Raw genomic sequence first — 18,834 nt, 5'->3', positions numbered from 1 at the left:
AGCGTCTCTCACTAAATAAACAAGCTCGCGCCCTCTAGTGTCGACCTCTTCAAACAGACCAAGACAGATGTGAAGAATTTAGATATATTAAATACATATTTACTCATATTAAATAATGTTAAACAAGCAAATGTACACATATTTTACAAATAGTTTTATTATATGTATTAGGCTACAATACAAAAATATGATCCCACTAGGATAGTTTCAAGCTTGACATTTTAGGCTTGACATGACATAAAATAAGTGGCTGTTTTCTCTGTCATATGATTTTGGTTAGTGCAGTTACTAAGTACTTATAACATAGTACGTAGTACTTAGTAGCCTACTTGTAATATGTGAATGGTCACGCTAACACGATTAGCTAATGAGCTCCCTCTAGTGTACATTCACAGTCTATTTCAACCTCTCAAAAATAGTTCATTAAAAATAGATTGTGTAATTTAAAAAAAAAACAAACAAAAAAAAAACACAAATCACTCTCATACTGATGATTATTAACAGAAAGTTCCTGAATTATGTATTTTAGCAAGGTTTCTTTATTTCTTCCAGTGTGTTGTTGACATTGTTGAAAATGGCTCATACTTTTTTCATCTTTTTATTAATCGTCTGGACCACACACACCACAGATTTGGTCAAAAACATTAAATGATCTATTATAATTCATAGTTTTAACATTTTATACAATACTATTTAAATATATAAAATTTATATTACATAGTCTATACAACTGTCACAATTAATTCTCCTGAAGAGTGACAAAATCTTGAAAATGCTGCGTCTTGAAAAATGTTCTAGCTCCTACTATTAATTACAAGTGTATTTTTTGTATGTATGTGAAGCTACTTCTTTAGTCCTGTGGTGTGACATTTGTGAACTAACCAAATGACACATTTTATTTCAGTGCCATATATATATAACATATATATATATATACAGACACATATATGTGAGATCATTCCATACTGATTCATTTATTATATTAATATATGTATGTACTGTCATTTAGATTCTTCCTCATGAATGAATTCATGTATATGTAATGTTTCTGCACATTCAGTCAGAGCTTGGTGATTATTTGATCCACACAAAGCCAATTTGTGTCCCAAAGTTGAGTCCATCTCTCACATGGGAGAAGAATAGTTCAGGATGGCAGGAGGTGCAGAGTGTAGACTCAGATTGGTGTGGGATCCTGATGTCCTCGATGTGTTCGGGTTTAATTCCACCTCTGGCCAGCAGAATTCTAAAAGTCAAAGCACGATTGGTTGGTTAATCATAAATACATAAAAATAATAAATTAAAAGTACATTTAAAATAAGATCCTCAAAAGCGCTTTACATAGTAAAAACCTTAACAATACAAATACATAACCTGTTAATTAAAATGAAATAAAAAACCCACAGCACATTAACAGCATACAACAAAAAGCCAACTGAAAAAAATACGTTTTTTAGGTAAGATTATAAAATATCAAGTGACTGCGCCTCACAAATCTGGGAGAAGCAAAGAATTTGAATTGGTCTGCATACATGTGCATCCATTTCCCCGTGGGCAACAATCAGTCTTTGTTTCTGCTATATTCTAACAGAAATGTATTACCCTTCACATCAATCACTTTAATTTCAGTGGTGTTCATTACTGAGAGTCACTTCAGGGAGTGACGTGACCTCTGTGAGTGACACAGAGGACAGAGGGATCAATGAAACAGGTCTCCGGTGTACAGTTGAAGGCAAACCAGGCTTCCGCTGGTTGACCTTTGATGTTTACCTGGTTGCGAGTCTGATGTCGACATAAGGTCTAGATGAGTCCATATGTCTAACACAGTCTGGGTGTATGGCGTGAAACTCTCGGGCCGAATCTTGCTCCATAGTAAAGCAGCACGGCCCAACAGAAGGCCCGATCACACACACAATGTCTGCAGGCCTGCTGCCAAACTCTGACACCATGGCATTCACCGTTGCCATTGCAATTCCCATGAGGCTCCCCTTCCAGCCTGTGACACACACAAGAAACACCAGATAAACAACTATTACTGTTATGCTATTTGTGCTACACCTGGAAGATAATTTCTGGAATATTACACTGCAAAAAATGCTTTTCTTACATAGATTTTTTTTTTTAAACAAGCAAAATAATCTGCCAACGGGGTAAGCAAAATAATTTTATTTCAAACAGAAAACAAAGATTATTTTGCTTACCCCATTGGCAGATTATTTTGCCTGTTTCAAGCAAAATAACACTTAATTTTGACTTGTTTTTCCTAGAGTATCTTTCCTGATTCAAGATTTTTTAAATATTTTGGTTGGAAACGAGACAAAACATCTAAGTAAGAAAAGCATTTTTTGCAGTGTATTATAAGATGATATTATATATAAAGAACACAGAAAATGATCGTACTGTATGTATATTGCTCTCAAATGGCATAAACAAGGATTATGTAAGCACTGCACAGCAATGACAGCACCACTGAGAATAACTCAATTACATTTACCCTTCTGGGAATACTCCAATTCCAGCTGCATTTCAGATAAAACAAATAGCTTTCTATGTCTGTGCATCATGAGTGTGTATTTTCTCTTTAGCTGCGTTTACACTGACAGGGTTTCTACGCAGTGTTTACTACTCCCTGAGCACAGAATATCTGCTGAAATTCACTTCACTTAACAAAATGCGTCCAGTTGGAACACCCTAGTCATTACACACAGGCAAAACTTGACATAATATCTAAATATAACAACATAATATATTAAAACATATATTATGTTGTTATATTTAGATGTTATGTCAAGTTTTGTCTGTGTATGAGGATTAAGGTGTTCCATCAATTGGGTGCTCTATCTATATAGAGAGCTGGGTAGATTACTTACAAACTAAACATGTCAGCTCCCTTCGGACTGGAATCTCATGTAAGTCCACTTTGCTGAGAATTCACGGTCGAATGGAACGCACCTTTTGATTTCCCTTTCCTGTTTCAGGTTATATGAATACATACTTCCCATAGATCTCACTTGAAACTTTAAGTGAATCAGTATAAGGTTGCAGATCTAACCCTAATCTATCAATTACATTATTATTTGGGTGAACAAAACTTTTCCATTAAAATGTTAAACCTGTCAAATTTTGTTTAAAGAATATAATCTATTTGCAGGAGCATACAGATTTTTGTTTTTTGCATTGTGATGTGACTCACCTGCATGTGCCACTCCAATGACCTTTGCTACGGGGTCAGTGAAGAGCAGCGGCATGCAGTCGGCCCCTGGTGCTGCTATGACAACTCCCAACTGATTGGTCACCATTCCGTCGTAACTTTTGGGGGCGGGTTTGCCCATCACCCACACATCACTGGCATGATTACACTGATGTCAATGACAAAGACACACGCAATCAATATGTAGAAAGATCAGTCAACGATACAAAACATTAAACACATACAAAAACTCTTTTTTATGTTTAATACACTGTTTTATTAAAAAAAGATTTTTCTTACTATTATTTCTTATGTCAGTCTTTACAGGATTAATAAATTCAAATAAATTAATATGTACATATTATTTATATTTGTGCACTAAACTAATTTAAAGAATGTGTGCATGATAATTTCAAACAAAAGTCTCATAAGATCATAACTTTATAAAAAAGCATTATGTTAAAGATCAGTCAGTGAGGCAGTATTAAAAAGAATGGAAATTTTGCAAATGCAGTAGCATGTGTTTAGAGTTATGATATGCTGCTTGCTTGCTTATGGATTGACTTCCTCATATTTTCTTTGTGTTAAAGTACCTTTATGAGGTTGAACTGTTGAGGGTGAAATCCAGCCTGCAGGCCGAGCCGCCGGAGGTTCTCAGTCACCACGGCTCTGGAGTCTTTACGCCGCGGGTTACAGAAGAGGTTGAGTGAGCTCAAAGTGCTGATGTAGGATATACCTCCGGTACGAGTGGAGAACCCATGACCGAAGCAGTCTTTAAATGAGAAAGAAATAGAGACATAGATTGACTGTCCGGAAGGCATTAAAAATATGAAATAATATTATATATTTATATTAGAGTTCTATTATATTTGAGCTGCTTCTTCGTCTAGATTCCAGCTCTGCTCGCTCAGGACATTCACACTGCCTGAATCAGGTGCTGCCTGGGATGCTTTTAAACAGAATTTAAGGCGTTCCCATCAGTGTTACATACTGACTGACTGTATCTCCTTCACTATCTGTTCCAAATTATTCATTAACCCTATAAAGCCTATTGGATCATATTTGATACTTGAATTTCTAAGGCTAATTATTTAAAGAATTTCTAAAAAATTATTTAAATGATCAAAATTTGCTGAAAAACCTGTTCTACTTGCCTATTGTCACGTGATTGATAGTTCATACTTTGTAAGAAGAAAAAAAATGTGCAGTCTTAATGCCCACATCTGTAAAAGGCCTTTTAGTATATTTCTAAAAATGTAAATTTTCAGGTTGTGGTACAGTGTCTTTTTGCTGTGAAAACTTTAATGATTTTAGTAAAAGTAAGAATAGCATTTCAATTGTTATAAATATTGCAAGATGAACATATATACAAGACTGAAGCAACTCAGGTTTACTTGATTATGCATACATAATTTTAAAGAAATAATTAGGTTAAAATGTTAGTATCAAACATGATGCATCAGGTTTTTGAGGAAAGGCTGTTAATCATCATTGTATTGCATTGCATTATATGTTTTGGTCTTAAAATACTTTTAAAAAAGTAAACAAAATACAGAGCTTTGATCATAAAACTAAGCATTTAAATATAATTTTTGGTAAGTGACAACTGATATATATATATATATGTGCATTTTATTAAGTAGTCTATAATACTGTGATTAAAATCATAAGTACTTTACTTTTTGGCATATAAATAACAACATCTGCACCAAATTGCATATTTTTGTTCGGTTTGGGCTGCTGATTAAAATTAATGTGTTTTTTCTCCTTAAATGTAAGCTCCATATTCTCAAAATGTTCCATATTCTCTTTCGAAAAAGAGAATTTTTAATTTTTTTTAAAAAAAATTTATTACTAAAAAAAGTTTTTCTAAATGTTTAACAAAATGTTAAATACTGGTGGTAATAATAATAATAATAATTATTATTATTATTATAATTTAAAAAATGATGATTATTATTATTTCTCAGCTTTAAATGTATTATAGGTCTATTTATTATTGAAAATGAAATTATGCCAGCACTCAAATTCAAGATTCCTGTATCACTACTTCAATAAAAATTATATCATTAACTATACATATTTAAGCATAAAAGTAAAATCTGCGTAGGCCTATGTGATCATGAAAGCGAGCATAACTAACCTGAAATTAAAGAAGATCTGAGAATTGCAATGTCTCCTTTGAGCGCTGGTAGGTGCTGCAGAAACGTGCTGAGCTCACGTTTAGCGTCAGCTGCCCGAGCGGCGCTGCTGTCTGTGCACTGACTCGAGGGACAGCACTCACAGGACAGATTGTCAAACATGATACTGTACTCAAAATCATACGCAGAAGTGAAAAGGAGCTCCTGGTAGACCTGAAACAATCCTCTCCCGCGGCTCGAAGTCACGATCTTCACTTTACTAATGTCCTCTTTGTCTATAGCCTGTTTGAATGAGTATAATGCGGCTGAAAGCGAGATCTTGCACAGGACCTGTGGGGAATTGATGAAACCGATAAACATCTCCTGAATAGAGCTTCTAGGAAATCTATCCGTCCCCACGGAGCTCTCTGGATCCGCTATGAAGAAGACTGGCTCTTGTGAGCCATTCCCGGTCAATGCACAGAACTCGCTGATACGCTTTTTCACACAAATGTCGTGTTGTGAAGAGCGGACGTGTGTAAGATCCACGAGAGTTACTGCAGCCATCTCTGATTGTTAACGGATCATCACGCGCAAGACGCGTTTGTTTTGCTGGGACAGAGGTTATGTGGACGTGCAAACATACCACACCTGGTTATAAATGTCACAAACGAGGAACTTTGTTTTATTTACCACGAAAGCAAAATTTCCTCTGTCCCAGCACTTCCTGAAAAGAGCGTAGCGCCGCCCTCAGTGGAAACTCCTCACCGGACGAGCGCCTCGCATGTGCTGTGTACTTTCAGGTGCAGACATGCAACATATAACCGCATGTGATTGCTCTGACACAGAATTTCCAGTGGGTTGCATACAGTTTGCTGATTTTTCATTTAGGCCGCTAGCTGTTTTGCAGACATGTAACAGACAATGTACTTCCCCATTAAAGAGGCTTGTTCTGAGACTGGACTGACACTGTCAGTGAACCTTGCTTTGTTGTCATGAGGGCAATTCCTGCTATGCTATACATTTTCATGTCCTCATCATCAGTGCTGGGCAGTAATCTGGATTAGTAATCAAATTCTAAAAATTAAGTAGGCTAATTAGAATAAATTACGTTTTAAAATAGTATACTTGTAATAAGACTAGTTACTTTTTTATTGATGACATAATATTCACACAATAGCTATAAATTATTCATAATTTATTGATTCTCCCTAATTCTTATTTTCCATTTTTTTTCCATTTTCTTTCTAGCCTAGGCCTACTGCATATACAGGTGCATCTCAATAAATTAGAATGTCGTGGAAAAGTTCATTTATTTGAGTAATTCAACTCAAATTGTGAAACTTGTGTATTAAATAAATTCAATGCACACAGACTGAAGTAGTTTAAGTCTTTGGTTCTTTTAATTGTGATGATTTTGGTTCACATTTAACAAAAACCCACCAATTCACTATCTCAACAAATTAGAATACTTCATAAGACCAATAAAAAAAAACATTTTTAGTGAATTGTTGGCCTTCTGGAAAGTATGTTCATTTACTGTATATGTACTCAATACTTGGTAGGGGCTCCTTTTGCTTTAATTACTGCCTCAATTCGTGGCATGGAGGTGATCAGTTTGTGGCACTGCTGAGGTGGTATGGAAGCCCAGGTTTCTTTGACAGTGGCCTTCAGCTCATCTGCTTTTTTTGGTCTCTTGTTTCTCATTTTCCTCTTGACTCAGATTCTCTATGGGGTTCAGGTCTGGTGAGTTTGCTGGCCAGTCAAGCACACCAACACCATGGTCATTTAACCAACTTTTGGTGCTTTTGGCAGTGTGGGCAGGTGCCAAATCCTGCTGGAAAATGAAATCAGCATCTTTAAAAAGCTGGTCAGCAGAAGGAAGCATGAAGTGCTCAAAAATTTCTTAGTAAACGGGTGCAGTGACTTTGGTTTTCAAAAAACACAATGGACCAACACCAGCAGATGACATTGCACCCCAAATCATCACAGACTGCGGAAACTTAACACTGGACTTCAAGCAACTTGGGCTATGAGCTTCTCCACCCTTCCTCCAGACTCTAGGACCTTGGTTTCCAAATGAAATACAAAACTTGCTCTCATCTGAAAAGAGGACTTTGGACCACTGGGCAACAGTCCAGTTCTTCTTCTCCTTAGCCCAGGTAAGACTCTTCTGACATTATCTGTGGTTGAGGAGTGGCTTAACAAGAGGAATACGACAACTGTAGCCAAATTCCTTGACACGTCTGTGTGTGGTGGCTCTTGATGCCTTGACCCCAGCCTCAGTCCATTCCTTGTGAAGTTCACCCAAATTCTTGAATCGATTTTGCTTGACAATCCTCATAAGGCTGCGGTTCTCTCGGTTGGTTGTGCATCTTTTTCTTCCACACTTTTTCCTTCCACTCAACTTTCTGTTAACATGCTTGGATACAGCACTCTGTGAACAGCCAGCTTCTTTGGCAATGAATGTTTGTGGCTTACCCTCCTTGTGAAGGGTGTCAATGATTGTCTTCTGGACAACTGTCAGATCAGCAGTCTTCCCCATGATTGTGTAGCCTAGTGAACCAAACTGAGAGACCATTTTGAAGGCTCAGGAAACCTTTGCAGGTGTTTTGAGTTGATTAGCTGATTGGCATGTCACCATATTCTAATTTGTTGAGATAGTGAATTGGTGGGTTTTTGTTAAAATTTTTTCATGTTCTTGAATGCTGAACTAACTTCTGACATGGAAAACAGGCAAATATTCCAGGTGGTTCTTCACTGTTTCCTCTCTTTATTCAAAATGTTTAATGTTGCCAAAAAAAAAAAAATGTTTTATTAGTTTTTAACATTTCATTGGTTGATTAAATTATAGAAATCAGTATGAGATAACCCCCCCCCCCCCCCCTCTAATTTCGTTATACTGTACTCTACTGATTCCAGGAGGAAAAAAGAAGTGACTAGAGCAGTTTCCTTATTATTTCTGTATTTCTCATAATAATTTCACCTTTTGAACAGAATGTCATTTATGCAGAACAATGCTAGTCATTGCATGGACACAAATGCTTGTTTTAGCAGTGGATACTGATTACATAGTAAAAAAAAAACTGCTTACACTAACAAGTGAATACAAAAACAATTAATTAAAACAATTATAATAATTCAGGCCAATTTAGGTAATAACTTATACTAGGCTTTATCACACTTCAGAAAGTTATTTAGCAGATTTAATATATAGATAATAACCTAAAAATTGTAACATCTACATTACTGGATTTTATTATCTTCAGATTTACACACATAGGCCAATATGTAACCTCATGTCTGACCTTAATCTACAGCAGGCTTTTATAAGAAATGTCATGTTCATCATTCAGTCACTTCCTCGTAATTATATGACGTGTCATAGTGACGAATTGATTATTTGATAAGCTAACTGAAGCACTTTGAAAAACCGACGTGTGTCCAGCGGCCAACAGAGGGAGTACAATTACCAGATTATGTTGCCTTTACCATCATCAGCAATGGTGCTCCTATTCTGATCTGAAATATATGCAATAACCTCTCGATTGAAAATCACTGACACCGCATATGGTCTTTTAATTTTGAGCTTTATGAATTTAATGTACGATTAATGCAATAAATAAATAAATAAAACAGCAGAAAGATCACAGCACGCCAACAGCTTCTATTGTAGCCTACGTGAGATTCACATATTTTAGGTTCAAGTCATTGTTATTAAAAATTCTTAATAAATAAATAATAATAATAAAATCCACAGCACTAAATATATTATAATAATATCGAAATTGTTTTGATGTAAAATGTAATATGTTTTGCATTACGCACCAAACTGCTCAATACATAAAATAATGTAACTAGGTTTATTGTTGCGTTAATAATTTGAGTAGGCTATAAGTCATGCAGTAAATATTGTCATTGCACTGTGCTAACATATTAGTCTGACTCACACTTCACATCAGACAGCTGACTCGTGATTTAAGATCATTTGTCAGTTTTTAGACATAAAAACACACATCGGTTTTGCACATGAGCTGTGGTCGCTCACTAGAGGCAGTTCGCTGTGGACTCGTGCACGCTGATCCGTGTCGCGCGCTCAGTCTCTCAGCGCGTGGAAGCAGCAGCTGCGCCGTCAGATGCAGCAGCTCTGAAGAGCGACGACGGGCAGCATTTCACCATTCAGCTTGGTTCACGTTTATTTCGCAGGATTATTACGCCGAATCACACCAAGGCTTGATTCAGAGCGGTAAGAGTCCTGCTTCATTCCTCAGCGTTGCTGTTGTCTGTATTTCTCTCTGTGCGCGACCCAGTCCTGATAGCGTCTGCTGGTTCCCACTCTTCTCATTTCATCAGACCGAGCTGAGCTCCATCACAATGTTTCCCCCTATCGAGGCATCAACAACATTTAAGAGCGGTCTATTTGCAATTTATTTACATTTTGTATTTTTTTTTCCCCCCTTAATTGCGCTGTTTCTCTTGAGAAATTCGTATTATATACTTGTTGGAATACTTGTTGAGACAGAATGTTTATTATAGGCTGTTGTATGTTGAACATTATTTCAGTTTTGGAAGTTAAACGCGCAAATGTTTTGTTTTGGATACACAATTCGCTGGAAAGAAAGCGACACCGACTTCATGAAGGACATTATTTCGTTTATATAACACGATGAAAGCGATTGACGGTCACAAACAATAAGTTTCTCGGCTTTACGATGTTTGGAGACAGGTTGGAGACAGCATACGTTGGTTAAAGTGTGCTTTGAGAAGTTGAGTGTTGAATGTCGGGTAATTTCTGTAGTTTGTTTTTATGAATCACTGGGGTTTCGTGAGCGTCAGATGCTTCAGCGGCTCTGTAGAAACGCCGATGCCCTTGATGTCATGTCACCTGGGCAACCGCTTCAGCACCATGGAGAGAGTTCTGAGGAACCGGAGTTACTCTCATCCGCTCCATTTCTAGGCTCGCTGATTATCAACTTTTGTGTTAGGCTATATTTGTTGTGACACATTTTTTGTTTATTGATAGGCTGTGTTTGTTGTGACACTATCAAAACAAACAAAACTTTTAAAGTCATGTGACATTCTAAATATGTGGATAATGTTTTCTTTTATAGGACTGTTTGTTCTGGTCTTCAGATTTGATTGGCTTACAGTGTAGCAAATTTGCCTTGAGTAATTGTTTGGTCACATGTAGAGACATTTTTCACTGCTGATGAAAAGGCGGGACTAGATATGAAGTGTGTGTAAAACACTTTACAAAAAGCCTCTTTTTTAAAGGGGTCTGATGCCCTTTTTCCACAAGTTGATATGATTCTTTAGGGTCTTAATGAAAAGTCTATAACATACTTTGGTTAGAAATTCTCAATGGTAGTGTAAAACAACTCCCTTTTTACCCTGTTAAAAACAGCTCTGTTCAAAACAAGCCGTTTCAGTGCATGGTCCTTTAAATGCTATTGAGCTCTGCTGACCCCGCCCCTCTCTTCTGTGGGGTGAGGAGCCGTTCTCTGAGAGATGCTTTAGCGGCAATAATCATGAAACTTGCTAACTAGCACATTATTAGGAAAGGCGATTTGCAAAGATTCATAAAAAAAAAACCTTATACTCACTTCTTCTGTAGGTGAGGCTGGATCACAAATGATTCACATGAACATAGACACATTTTGGTAGATCAGGGGCGCATTCAGTCACACAGCCAAGAATCTGATAACAGATTTGAGAAAGGGGTTATTATTTATGGGGATTAAAAAAAATTATTTTTATTTTTTGTGAAGCCGCACCCACATCGTACAATTTCTATTGGTCAATGGTGCGAATTTCGTTCACCAAATTGAACATCACAAATTTGCAGAGGGGAATTTCTCAGACACCATCTGGGAAAATTTAATCATCGCACGGATTCCTATTGTGGTGACTTCTATTTTTCTCGTGAATGGAAGCTTGTGTCATTTTTTTATGTAGCCTATGTATGCAGTAGCTGTGCTATGAACACTTTCAGCGAGGGAGGGCAACTATCTGTCACTCCGTTCCACTCACATATGTTGATCCAGTCTGGCTTTGCTTGGTTTCACACTTGGTTTGCTTCTTTTGGAACTATTTTTGTTGACAGTTCAGCAAATCAATTTGTCAGTTCCTGTCAGAACTGTAATTACTCAATCTTAATTACTTGCTTCTTTAACTGTAAAAGCAATATTATAGCTACTTGCAAAACGTGCTTTTAGTCTGAATACAAACAATTACAGTCTGAATACAATCATTACAAACTGTTGTTCACTGTATGTACCAAAAGCTCCCAAAAAATCACAAATTCCTTTTGTGTTTGCACACTCTTGGCGAATAAAGCTAATTCTGGTTCTGATATTCTAAAAACTACACTGTTTTAAATGCAATTGATTCCTCTGAACAATCAATGCAGCTCTAGTACTACAGAATGTAATAGATCTCAAAGAAGCCAAACTTTTGTTGAAAGGGAGAATTAGAAATGGTTTGATTTCATTCCGATTAGAGTATAAACAAAAGTCCATTGTAAAACCTGCAAATTTCTGTTGACCTATTAGTTACAGTGCTCTAGAAATCTTCACGGGGTGTCATTGCTATGAGGCACCGAACTCAGTATGTATTTGTTAAAACATTATTTTCCATTCTGGGTCGGTGAAGTACCTCAACAAGTACTGCTTCTGAAATGGTAGCAAATGAGTTCTTAATGGATGGCCAAGCAAAATCAGTATAAAATAACCAAATCCACACTTTAATCAGAGCTGGCAGTAGGACCTAATGTGAAGACAAAATAAATTTTGAATGCTTGGCTTGTTGTTTATTATAATGAATAATATATTTCTAGACAGGGGTGCACAAGAGATTGCACCCTGGGCCCCATCTGGTTCTGTGAAGCACAGTGAATATAATGTGGAGACTGGAATATTTGTTTGTTTGTTTGTTTATAAGTGCATAAATTTGAAAAATGTGATTATTTTTAGTCTTATGTGTATATATATATATATATATATATATATATATATATATATATATATATATATATATATATATATTAGTCTTGTATATATATTCATGTCTGGTACATAGTGATATATGTATGAATAAGTGTATAAACATGCAGTCAGATTGTTGCATACAAACCATTAATGCAAACAAAACCAAAACTGACTGTTAAGATACATCGCAGATGGATCTCTAGGGAGATGGAGATGTAACAAGTGTACTGTAAGGAAGATGCAGGCTGTTTTAAGAAAACCTCTGATGATAGTCACAGCATTATTATTACTGCTGCTTTTCTATAAAAGGTGCTGTAAAGAGAGAAAGAGATGCATTGATTACACTGCTTGTGGAATTAGACTCTGATAAAAATATCAGGTTTATTTTATTTGAAAAAGCTTGCACGTGTTTCTCTGCAATTCATTCATGGTAATTAGAAATAAGCATTCCCATCTGTATTGACTTCATGGCAGATTCATGAAAATTAATAGCATCATGCCAATACTACAGTTAAGATTTGAACGCTATTACAAAGCTTAAGAGAGTCCTGGAAACATTCCCTCACGCACTCATATTGTTTACAAATGCAGTCATAATACAAAAGAATGCCATAACGATGTCTTCCCTCTCAAATTAAATTATCCTCAGTAACTGGATTGGCATTTTAGTTTGGTCCAATACTTTCCACAGAGTCTGTTTTTCAAATCTTTGAATCATCTGTGAGAGTAAAAGGCCTCACTGCTGGCCAGTATTTAAAAAAAAAACAAAAAAAAAACGTTTTTTCCATCGATCAAAAGAGTATCCAATTAGGCCCAAATGCAGATATTTCTTCTACAGGCGGTTTTCTCATTAACTTCCAAATAAAACATAAATTGTAGAGATCAGCGGTGGAATATTGCAGTCACCAGGTGTCTGTGCTGATATAAGTCTGCTGTTGATACAAAGACACTCTGGATGCAGAAACACAATCTCTTTAAATTAATAGTTCACCCAAAAATGAACATTTGCTGAAATTTTACCTGAACTCAGGCCATCCAATATGTAGATGAGTTTGTTTCTTCATCGGAACAGATTTAGAGAAATTTAGCATTACATCACTTGCTCACCAGTGAATGGGTGCCGTCAGAATTAGAGTCCAAACAGCTGATAAAAACATCATAATAATCCACAAGTAATCCACACCACTCCAGTCCAGTCCATCAGTTAATATCTTGTGAAGCTAAAAGCTGCATGTTTGTAATAAACAAATTCATAACTAAGTTTAAATAAATTTAAATAATTGTTTCTGGCCAAAATAGTGTCCATAATCCATAATGATGCTTCCTCCAGTGTAAAAGTGCATTCCCTGTTTTCCACTCACATCAAAATCCACCAACATATTTGTTTAAAACTGTTTTGCTTGTAAACAGCGCTTGATCTGTGCATATTTCTCTCCTGATTCAGACACTTTTTCACTGGAGGATGCAATATTATGGATAGAGGACTCATATTTTAGCTGGAAACAGCAATTTGAATATAAAACATTTTAATCATGAATTTGTTTCTTACAAACTTTTCTTTTCTTTGTGGATTACTTGTGGATTATTGTGATGTTTTTATCAGCTGTTTGGACTCTCATTCTGACGGCACCCATTCACTGCAGAGGATCCACTGGTGAGCAAGTGATTTGATGCTACATTTCTTCAAATCTGTTCTGATGAAGAAACAAACTCATCTACATCTTGGCTTGCCTGAGGGTGAGTAAATATTCAACAAATTTTCATTTCAGGGTGAACTATTCCTTTAATTGTGTGTTTAAAGACTAAATGCTAAATCTTTCCTCTACTCATATTTTATGTCGCACTTTCCCTTACAGATTTAGGACACTGTGACGTTGATGCTATTCTGCAAGGCACGCTTTTCCTCGGCTGGCCCCCGTACCAGCTGTCTTCTCAGTTTAGCAATACTAGCCGTTATTAGAATTATCTCATCTAGACCCCCTGTACTTTAACACATGATCATGACCGCTGTTGACGAGACTGTAATTGGCCCAATGTGCCATGTCCAAATGATTTGGTCACACTTGCCGTCTGAAGCCACTGTATCTCACTGCATCTCAAAGCAGCAGTTATGAAAGCCTCCTTTGATGTTAGGATGTTTTTCTGGGACGGCTTTTCTGCCACAATAAGCGGCGTTATCCTTTGGAGGGGGCTATGAGCCCCGAAGTAAGGCTTGGCAATAAATCAAGTTATGATTTAATTTATATGGAGATCCATGGAATAAAGCAAGCAGGAAATGCAATTTGCTGCCTCTCAGATCTCTGAATAAACATTGCTGGGTTAGTACAGGACACGAGGAGCCCCTTCAGTGAGAGTCAAACTGGTGGGTCGCAACCCAAAAATGGCTCGCAGATCTGTTATGTTGCTGGTTCCAGACACAGTTTGGTTTAGAAACAATTTCCACTCAGAATTTGCTTGTAAATTTCACAATTAATTACAAAGAAACAGCAAGTAATACATTGAATTAAAAGTGAAATTTCGAAGTAGAAACTTATTGCAATTATGTGCAGTCAATTATTGAATAAGATCATCAAACAATTAGAAGAGACATTTAGAAACTAAATTGGCATATTTTTGTTTGATTTTGATGACATTTTTGTTTACTTCTGCACAATAAAACAATTTAATGATAGTTTGTCACCTTGTAAAATCTGGATTGTGAATTTAATCCATTAAAGTACCAAGGTACAGTATATAGACAGCTATACTAATTAAACTCCAATGAGCAGCAATAGGGAAATGTTTTTCTTTTTAAAGAGAGCTGTTTACAATAATTAACTGTGAATGACTGTATTTGCCTTCTATTCAACTAGCTTTTGTTGTAATTACACATTTTAAGTGCTAAAGTTAATTGTCCATGGGTGGCTTTTACAGTGTTATTTCATTCTCGTTGATTGCTGAACGGCAGGGTCTGGCTGTTAAAATGGACGAATCTTTCCTCATCTCTCTTGGGTTTTCATGTCAGTTAAAAAGTCAAGATTTTTGGCAACTGCACTGGAATATTTTTTTTTTTTTTTCAGCACAGAGTGCTGCGTGACTTCAGCTATGTTACTTTGCCTGTAGAGGTGCACTTGCTTAGTCTCTAACTGACAGGGGTGCTATGGAAAAGGAACAGACCGTCTGTCTCCCCATTACCAGCCTGTAGCCAGAGACAGATTATTATTCGCACACACAAACCTCTGCCTGCAAATAGTGCAGCAAGCAGTGATGCAGAAGCCTTCAGGAATGGGAGTTAATGGTCTTTGCTGTGTGTGCCTCTCTCATTTGGTTATTCAACCCTTCCATTCTGCATGCTTTACTGCAAGAGGGCTGTGAAAGGGAAGAAAAAAAAAACACTCTCAGTATGGGTCTGCTTCTACACTTTTTTTGACAGTATTATTATCACTGTAAAAATTGTGTTTATTATTTAGCATGCTGTATTTTTACTGTATTTTTGTTCAAACTGACTCACTGGGATAACATTATATTACTGTGTGCAGTTTTGAAGTTAGTTTTATTTATTTATTTTGACTGGGAGCTTGCACTTTTGAATTATATTTATTTTCTTCTAGTTTAGAAGCATATTTGGTTACTCTATATAATATATGGATTAGCTAAGCTTGACTCCTAAAGGAATAATTCACCCAAAAATGAACATTTGCTGAAATTTTACTCACTCTCAGGCCATGGAAGATGTAAATGAGTATTTTTCTTAATCAGTAAAGATTTGAAGAAATGTTTGCGTTTCATCACTTGCTCATCAATTAACAGTTGATCAATTAACATCTTGTGAAGTGAAACAACTTCATTTAGACATTTTAAAGTTCAAATCATTGCTTCCAGCTAATATGAGTCCTCTAGCCATAATACTACTTTCTCCAGTGAAAAAGTTGTCTCGTCTGAATCAGGAGAGAAATATGCACAGATCAAACAGTGAAAGTTTACCAGTGAAACACAGTCCAAAACAGTTGTAAACAAATATGTCGGTGAAGTTTGATGAGAGAGGACAACAGTGGATGGACTTGTTTACTGGAGGAAGAGTTAATATAGATTATGGACTGGTATTTTGTTTGTAATGTGTATTTAGTTTGTTGTTGTGCGTTTCTTTTCTCCAGCTTCATTTCAATAGGATGTCCTCCTCATTGTGGCAGCCACTGTCCTGACCCTGCACTGCATCACTGGACATGCATAGATTGAATAAGATAGTATCACTCCAGGCGGAGAGTATCAGATTGTGCTGTTGCCTTGTTTTACATTAGGTCTTGGTTTTACTCCAGGTTTTAGAGCTTGCAGCTGATCTGGAAGATACAACAAAGTGAAAAAGTGAGTTCATACTAAGTGCAAATAAAAATATTTGCCTTGATGGCAAAAATAATGAAAATATTATGCAATATGAATTTAATGTACTTTCTCTGCCAATACCATTTGGTGTGATTAGGATACTCCCAACTGTGAACAGTTCAAATTTTAGATGGTGTCACGAACAGTATTTCAGTCCAACACACCTGGACTCGTTCTGTCTAAAGCCAAGCGTCAGATTATTTTAGTGTTTTTTTTAAACTCTTTGAATGAGCTGTAAGAGAAGGGTAGCTTTTTTCTTTGTTTACCCTTAGAAAGCTAGATTTTAACAGACTTAACAGTAGAACAACGTGCAAATGATGGCTATAAATCTCTCACTTCCTAAAATGATTTAGAGTTTTGCCATATACAACGAATCAATGGACAAACACTGCATGATTGCACTGATATGCTAAGATGTGGAACATCCTTTCAAAGATGGCTTTCATCTCCTCTGTCTCTGTCCTGTTCAAGGACAAAGGCTTGGAAAGGCGGGGGAGGGGAGACAATGGAGATATAAGAAGCACTGGACCACTGACACGTACACACTATTGGCCCGTAACATATGCATACACTAACTGTTCAAAATTTTGGTCAGTGAGATTTTTGGAAAGAATTAATACTTTTATTCAGCATCGATTAATTAAATTGATCAAAAGTGACAAAAAAGACATTTATAAAAAATATTTCTATTTCAAATAAATGATCTTTATATGCCAAAGAATCCTGAAAAAAAATAAAATAAAATTAAGCAGTACATCTGTTTTCAACATCGATAATGGTCACACTTTATTTTAAGGTCCAGTTCTCGCTATTCACAAACCATTAACTACAACTCCTAATTTGCTGCTTATTAATAGTTAGTAAGGTAGTTGTTAAGTTTAGGATTAGGGATGTAGAATATGGTCATGCAGAATATGTGGTTTATAAGTACTAATAAGCAGCCAATATCTTAATAATAGGCATGCTAATAAGCAAATAATGAGAATTGGTCCCTATACTAAAGTGTTTCCTCGATAATAATAAGAAATGTTTCTTGAGCACCAAATCAGCATATTATAATGATATCTGAAAGACCATGTGACACTGAAGACTGTAATGATGCTAAAAATTCAGCTTTACCATCACAGAAATAAATTACATTTTGAAATATATTAAAATCGAAAATAGTTATTGTAATTGTAATATTTCACAATATTGCTGTTTTTACTGTATTTTTAATCAAATAAATGCAGCCTTGGAGAGCAAAAGAGACTTCTTTTAAAAGCATTCTTTATTCTTTTTTTTTTTTTTTTTTAACCAACCCCCAAATTTATTATGTACATGTACATGCTTAATAAAAACTTTATTATAATAACAACAAATTCATTATTATAAGCATTATACTTTATTTGAGTCAGTGCTCTAACACTGAGGCAGCTGGTTATGTCATATCTCAGCAAGATAACTAGATTTTAGTGCTCTTCCATCTCCAAAATCCAAATTTAACCCCTGCCTAGCTCCTCATCATCCTCCGCTCTGCTGCAGGTGATGGGAGATGATGAAGACAGGTCTGTGAATAGCCCACAGCGCCACAGCTCTGAGCTCCTTGTTGGATGATGGGATTTCTCTAGACATTAATGGCTAGTGAGCAGAAAGGCTGTGTGCTTTCTCTTCCAGCTGAACTGCTGACTGATCAGAGGAGAGTCACTGGCTATAGCCTCGGTAAACACAGACAGCCTTTTGCATTGAAATTTCTAATGAAACAATGTCAGCACTGATAGTGTTGGAGCAGGGTACAACCTCACAGCCGAAATCTCATCTCCGTTCCATTTCTCTTACCTAGATTGCTTCAGGGATAGATCTAACCCGAAAGGGCCAGACCAATTCCTAAAAGAGAGAACAAAGTGAGTCATCTGTAGATTGAAGCTCTGGAGTTTCTCTCTATCACTGAGAGGGATGATTGCTCAGGCCTGGAGACTGGCACGGGGGTTTGGCACACACATTGAATTGTGCATAAGGAACAAAGCTTTACACTTAAAATTTAAAACACTGCACCACTTCATTTAACATGTCAAGTGTGCCTTTTAGTGGTCACTGCTAAGTAATTTTTAAGCAGGATAATGGTTTTAGATAGTTATATTTGATGTAAATTCAACTAAAAATCATCTAAAAATTTTAAATATATATATATATATATATATAT

The 18,834-nt window shown here is 36.2% G+C and overlaps 2 protein-coding genes across 3 annotated transcripts in view; one reads left to right on the top strand and one right to left on the bottom strand.

Moving 5' to 3' along the window:
• Positions 1-209: 209 nt before the first annotated feature.
• On the bottom strand, positions 210-6,329 carry lacc1 (laccase (multicopper oxidoreductase) domain containing 1). Its single transcript, XM_058787369.1, has 5 exons — positions 5,331-6,329; positions 3,781-3,959; positions 3,191-3,356; positions 1,768-1,993; positions 210-1,243 (listed from the first exon to the last, which is right to left on the bottom strand). Exons 1-5 carry the CDS (start codon positions 5,872-5,874, stop codon positions 1,075-1,077), a joined length of 1,284 nt encoding a protein of 427 aa, XP_058643352.1. The 5' UTR covers positions 5,875-6,329; the 3' UTR covers positions 210-1,074.
• A 3,089-nt stretch (positions 6,330-9,418) lies between these two features.
• Positions 9,419-18,834, top strand: part of enox1 (ecto-NOX disulfide-thiol exchanger 1) — a 98,963-nt gene continuing 89,547 nt past the window's right edge. For both annotated transcript variants that reach the window (XM_058787515.1, XM_058787513.1), the window contains exon 1: positions 9,419-9,553. The gene's annotated coding sequence lies outside the window, so the exon portion shown is untranslated. The remainder of the gene's footprint in view (positions 9,554-18,834) is intronic.

This window comes from Onychostoma macrolepis, chromosome 09 (assembly GCF_012432095.1).
Source record: "Onychostoma macrolepis isolate SWU-2019 chromosome 09, ASM1243209v1, whole genome shotgun sequence".
Classification (NCBI taxonomy): domain Eukaryota; kingdom Metazoa; phylum Chordata; class Actinopteri; order Cypriniformes; family Cyprinidae; genus Onychostoma; species Onychostoma macrolepis.
The sequence above is the reverse complement of the archived record's forward strand: the minus strand, read 5'-3'. Positions and strand labels throughout refer to the sequence as shown.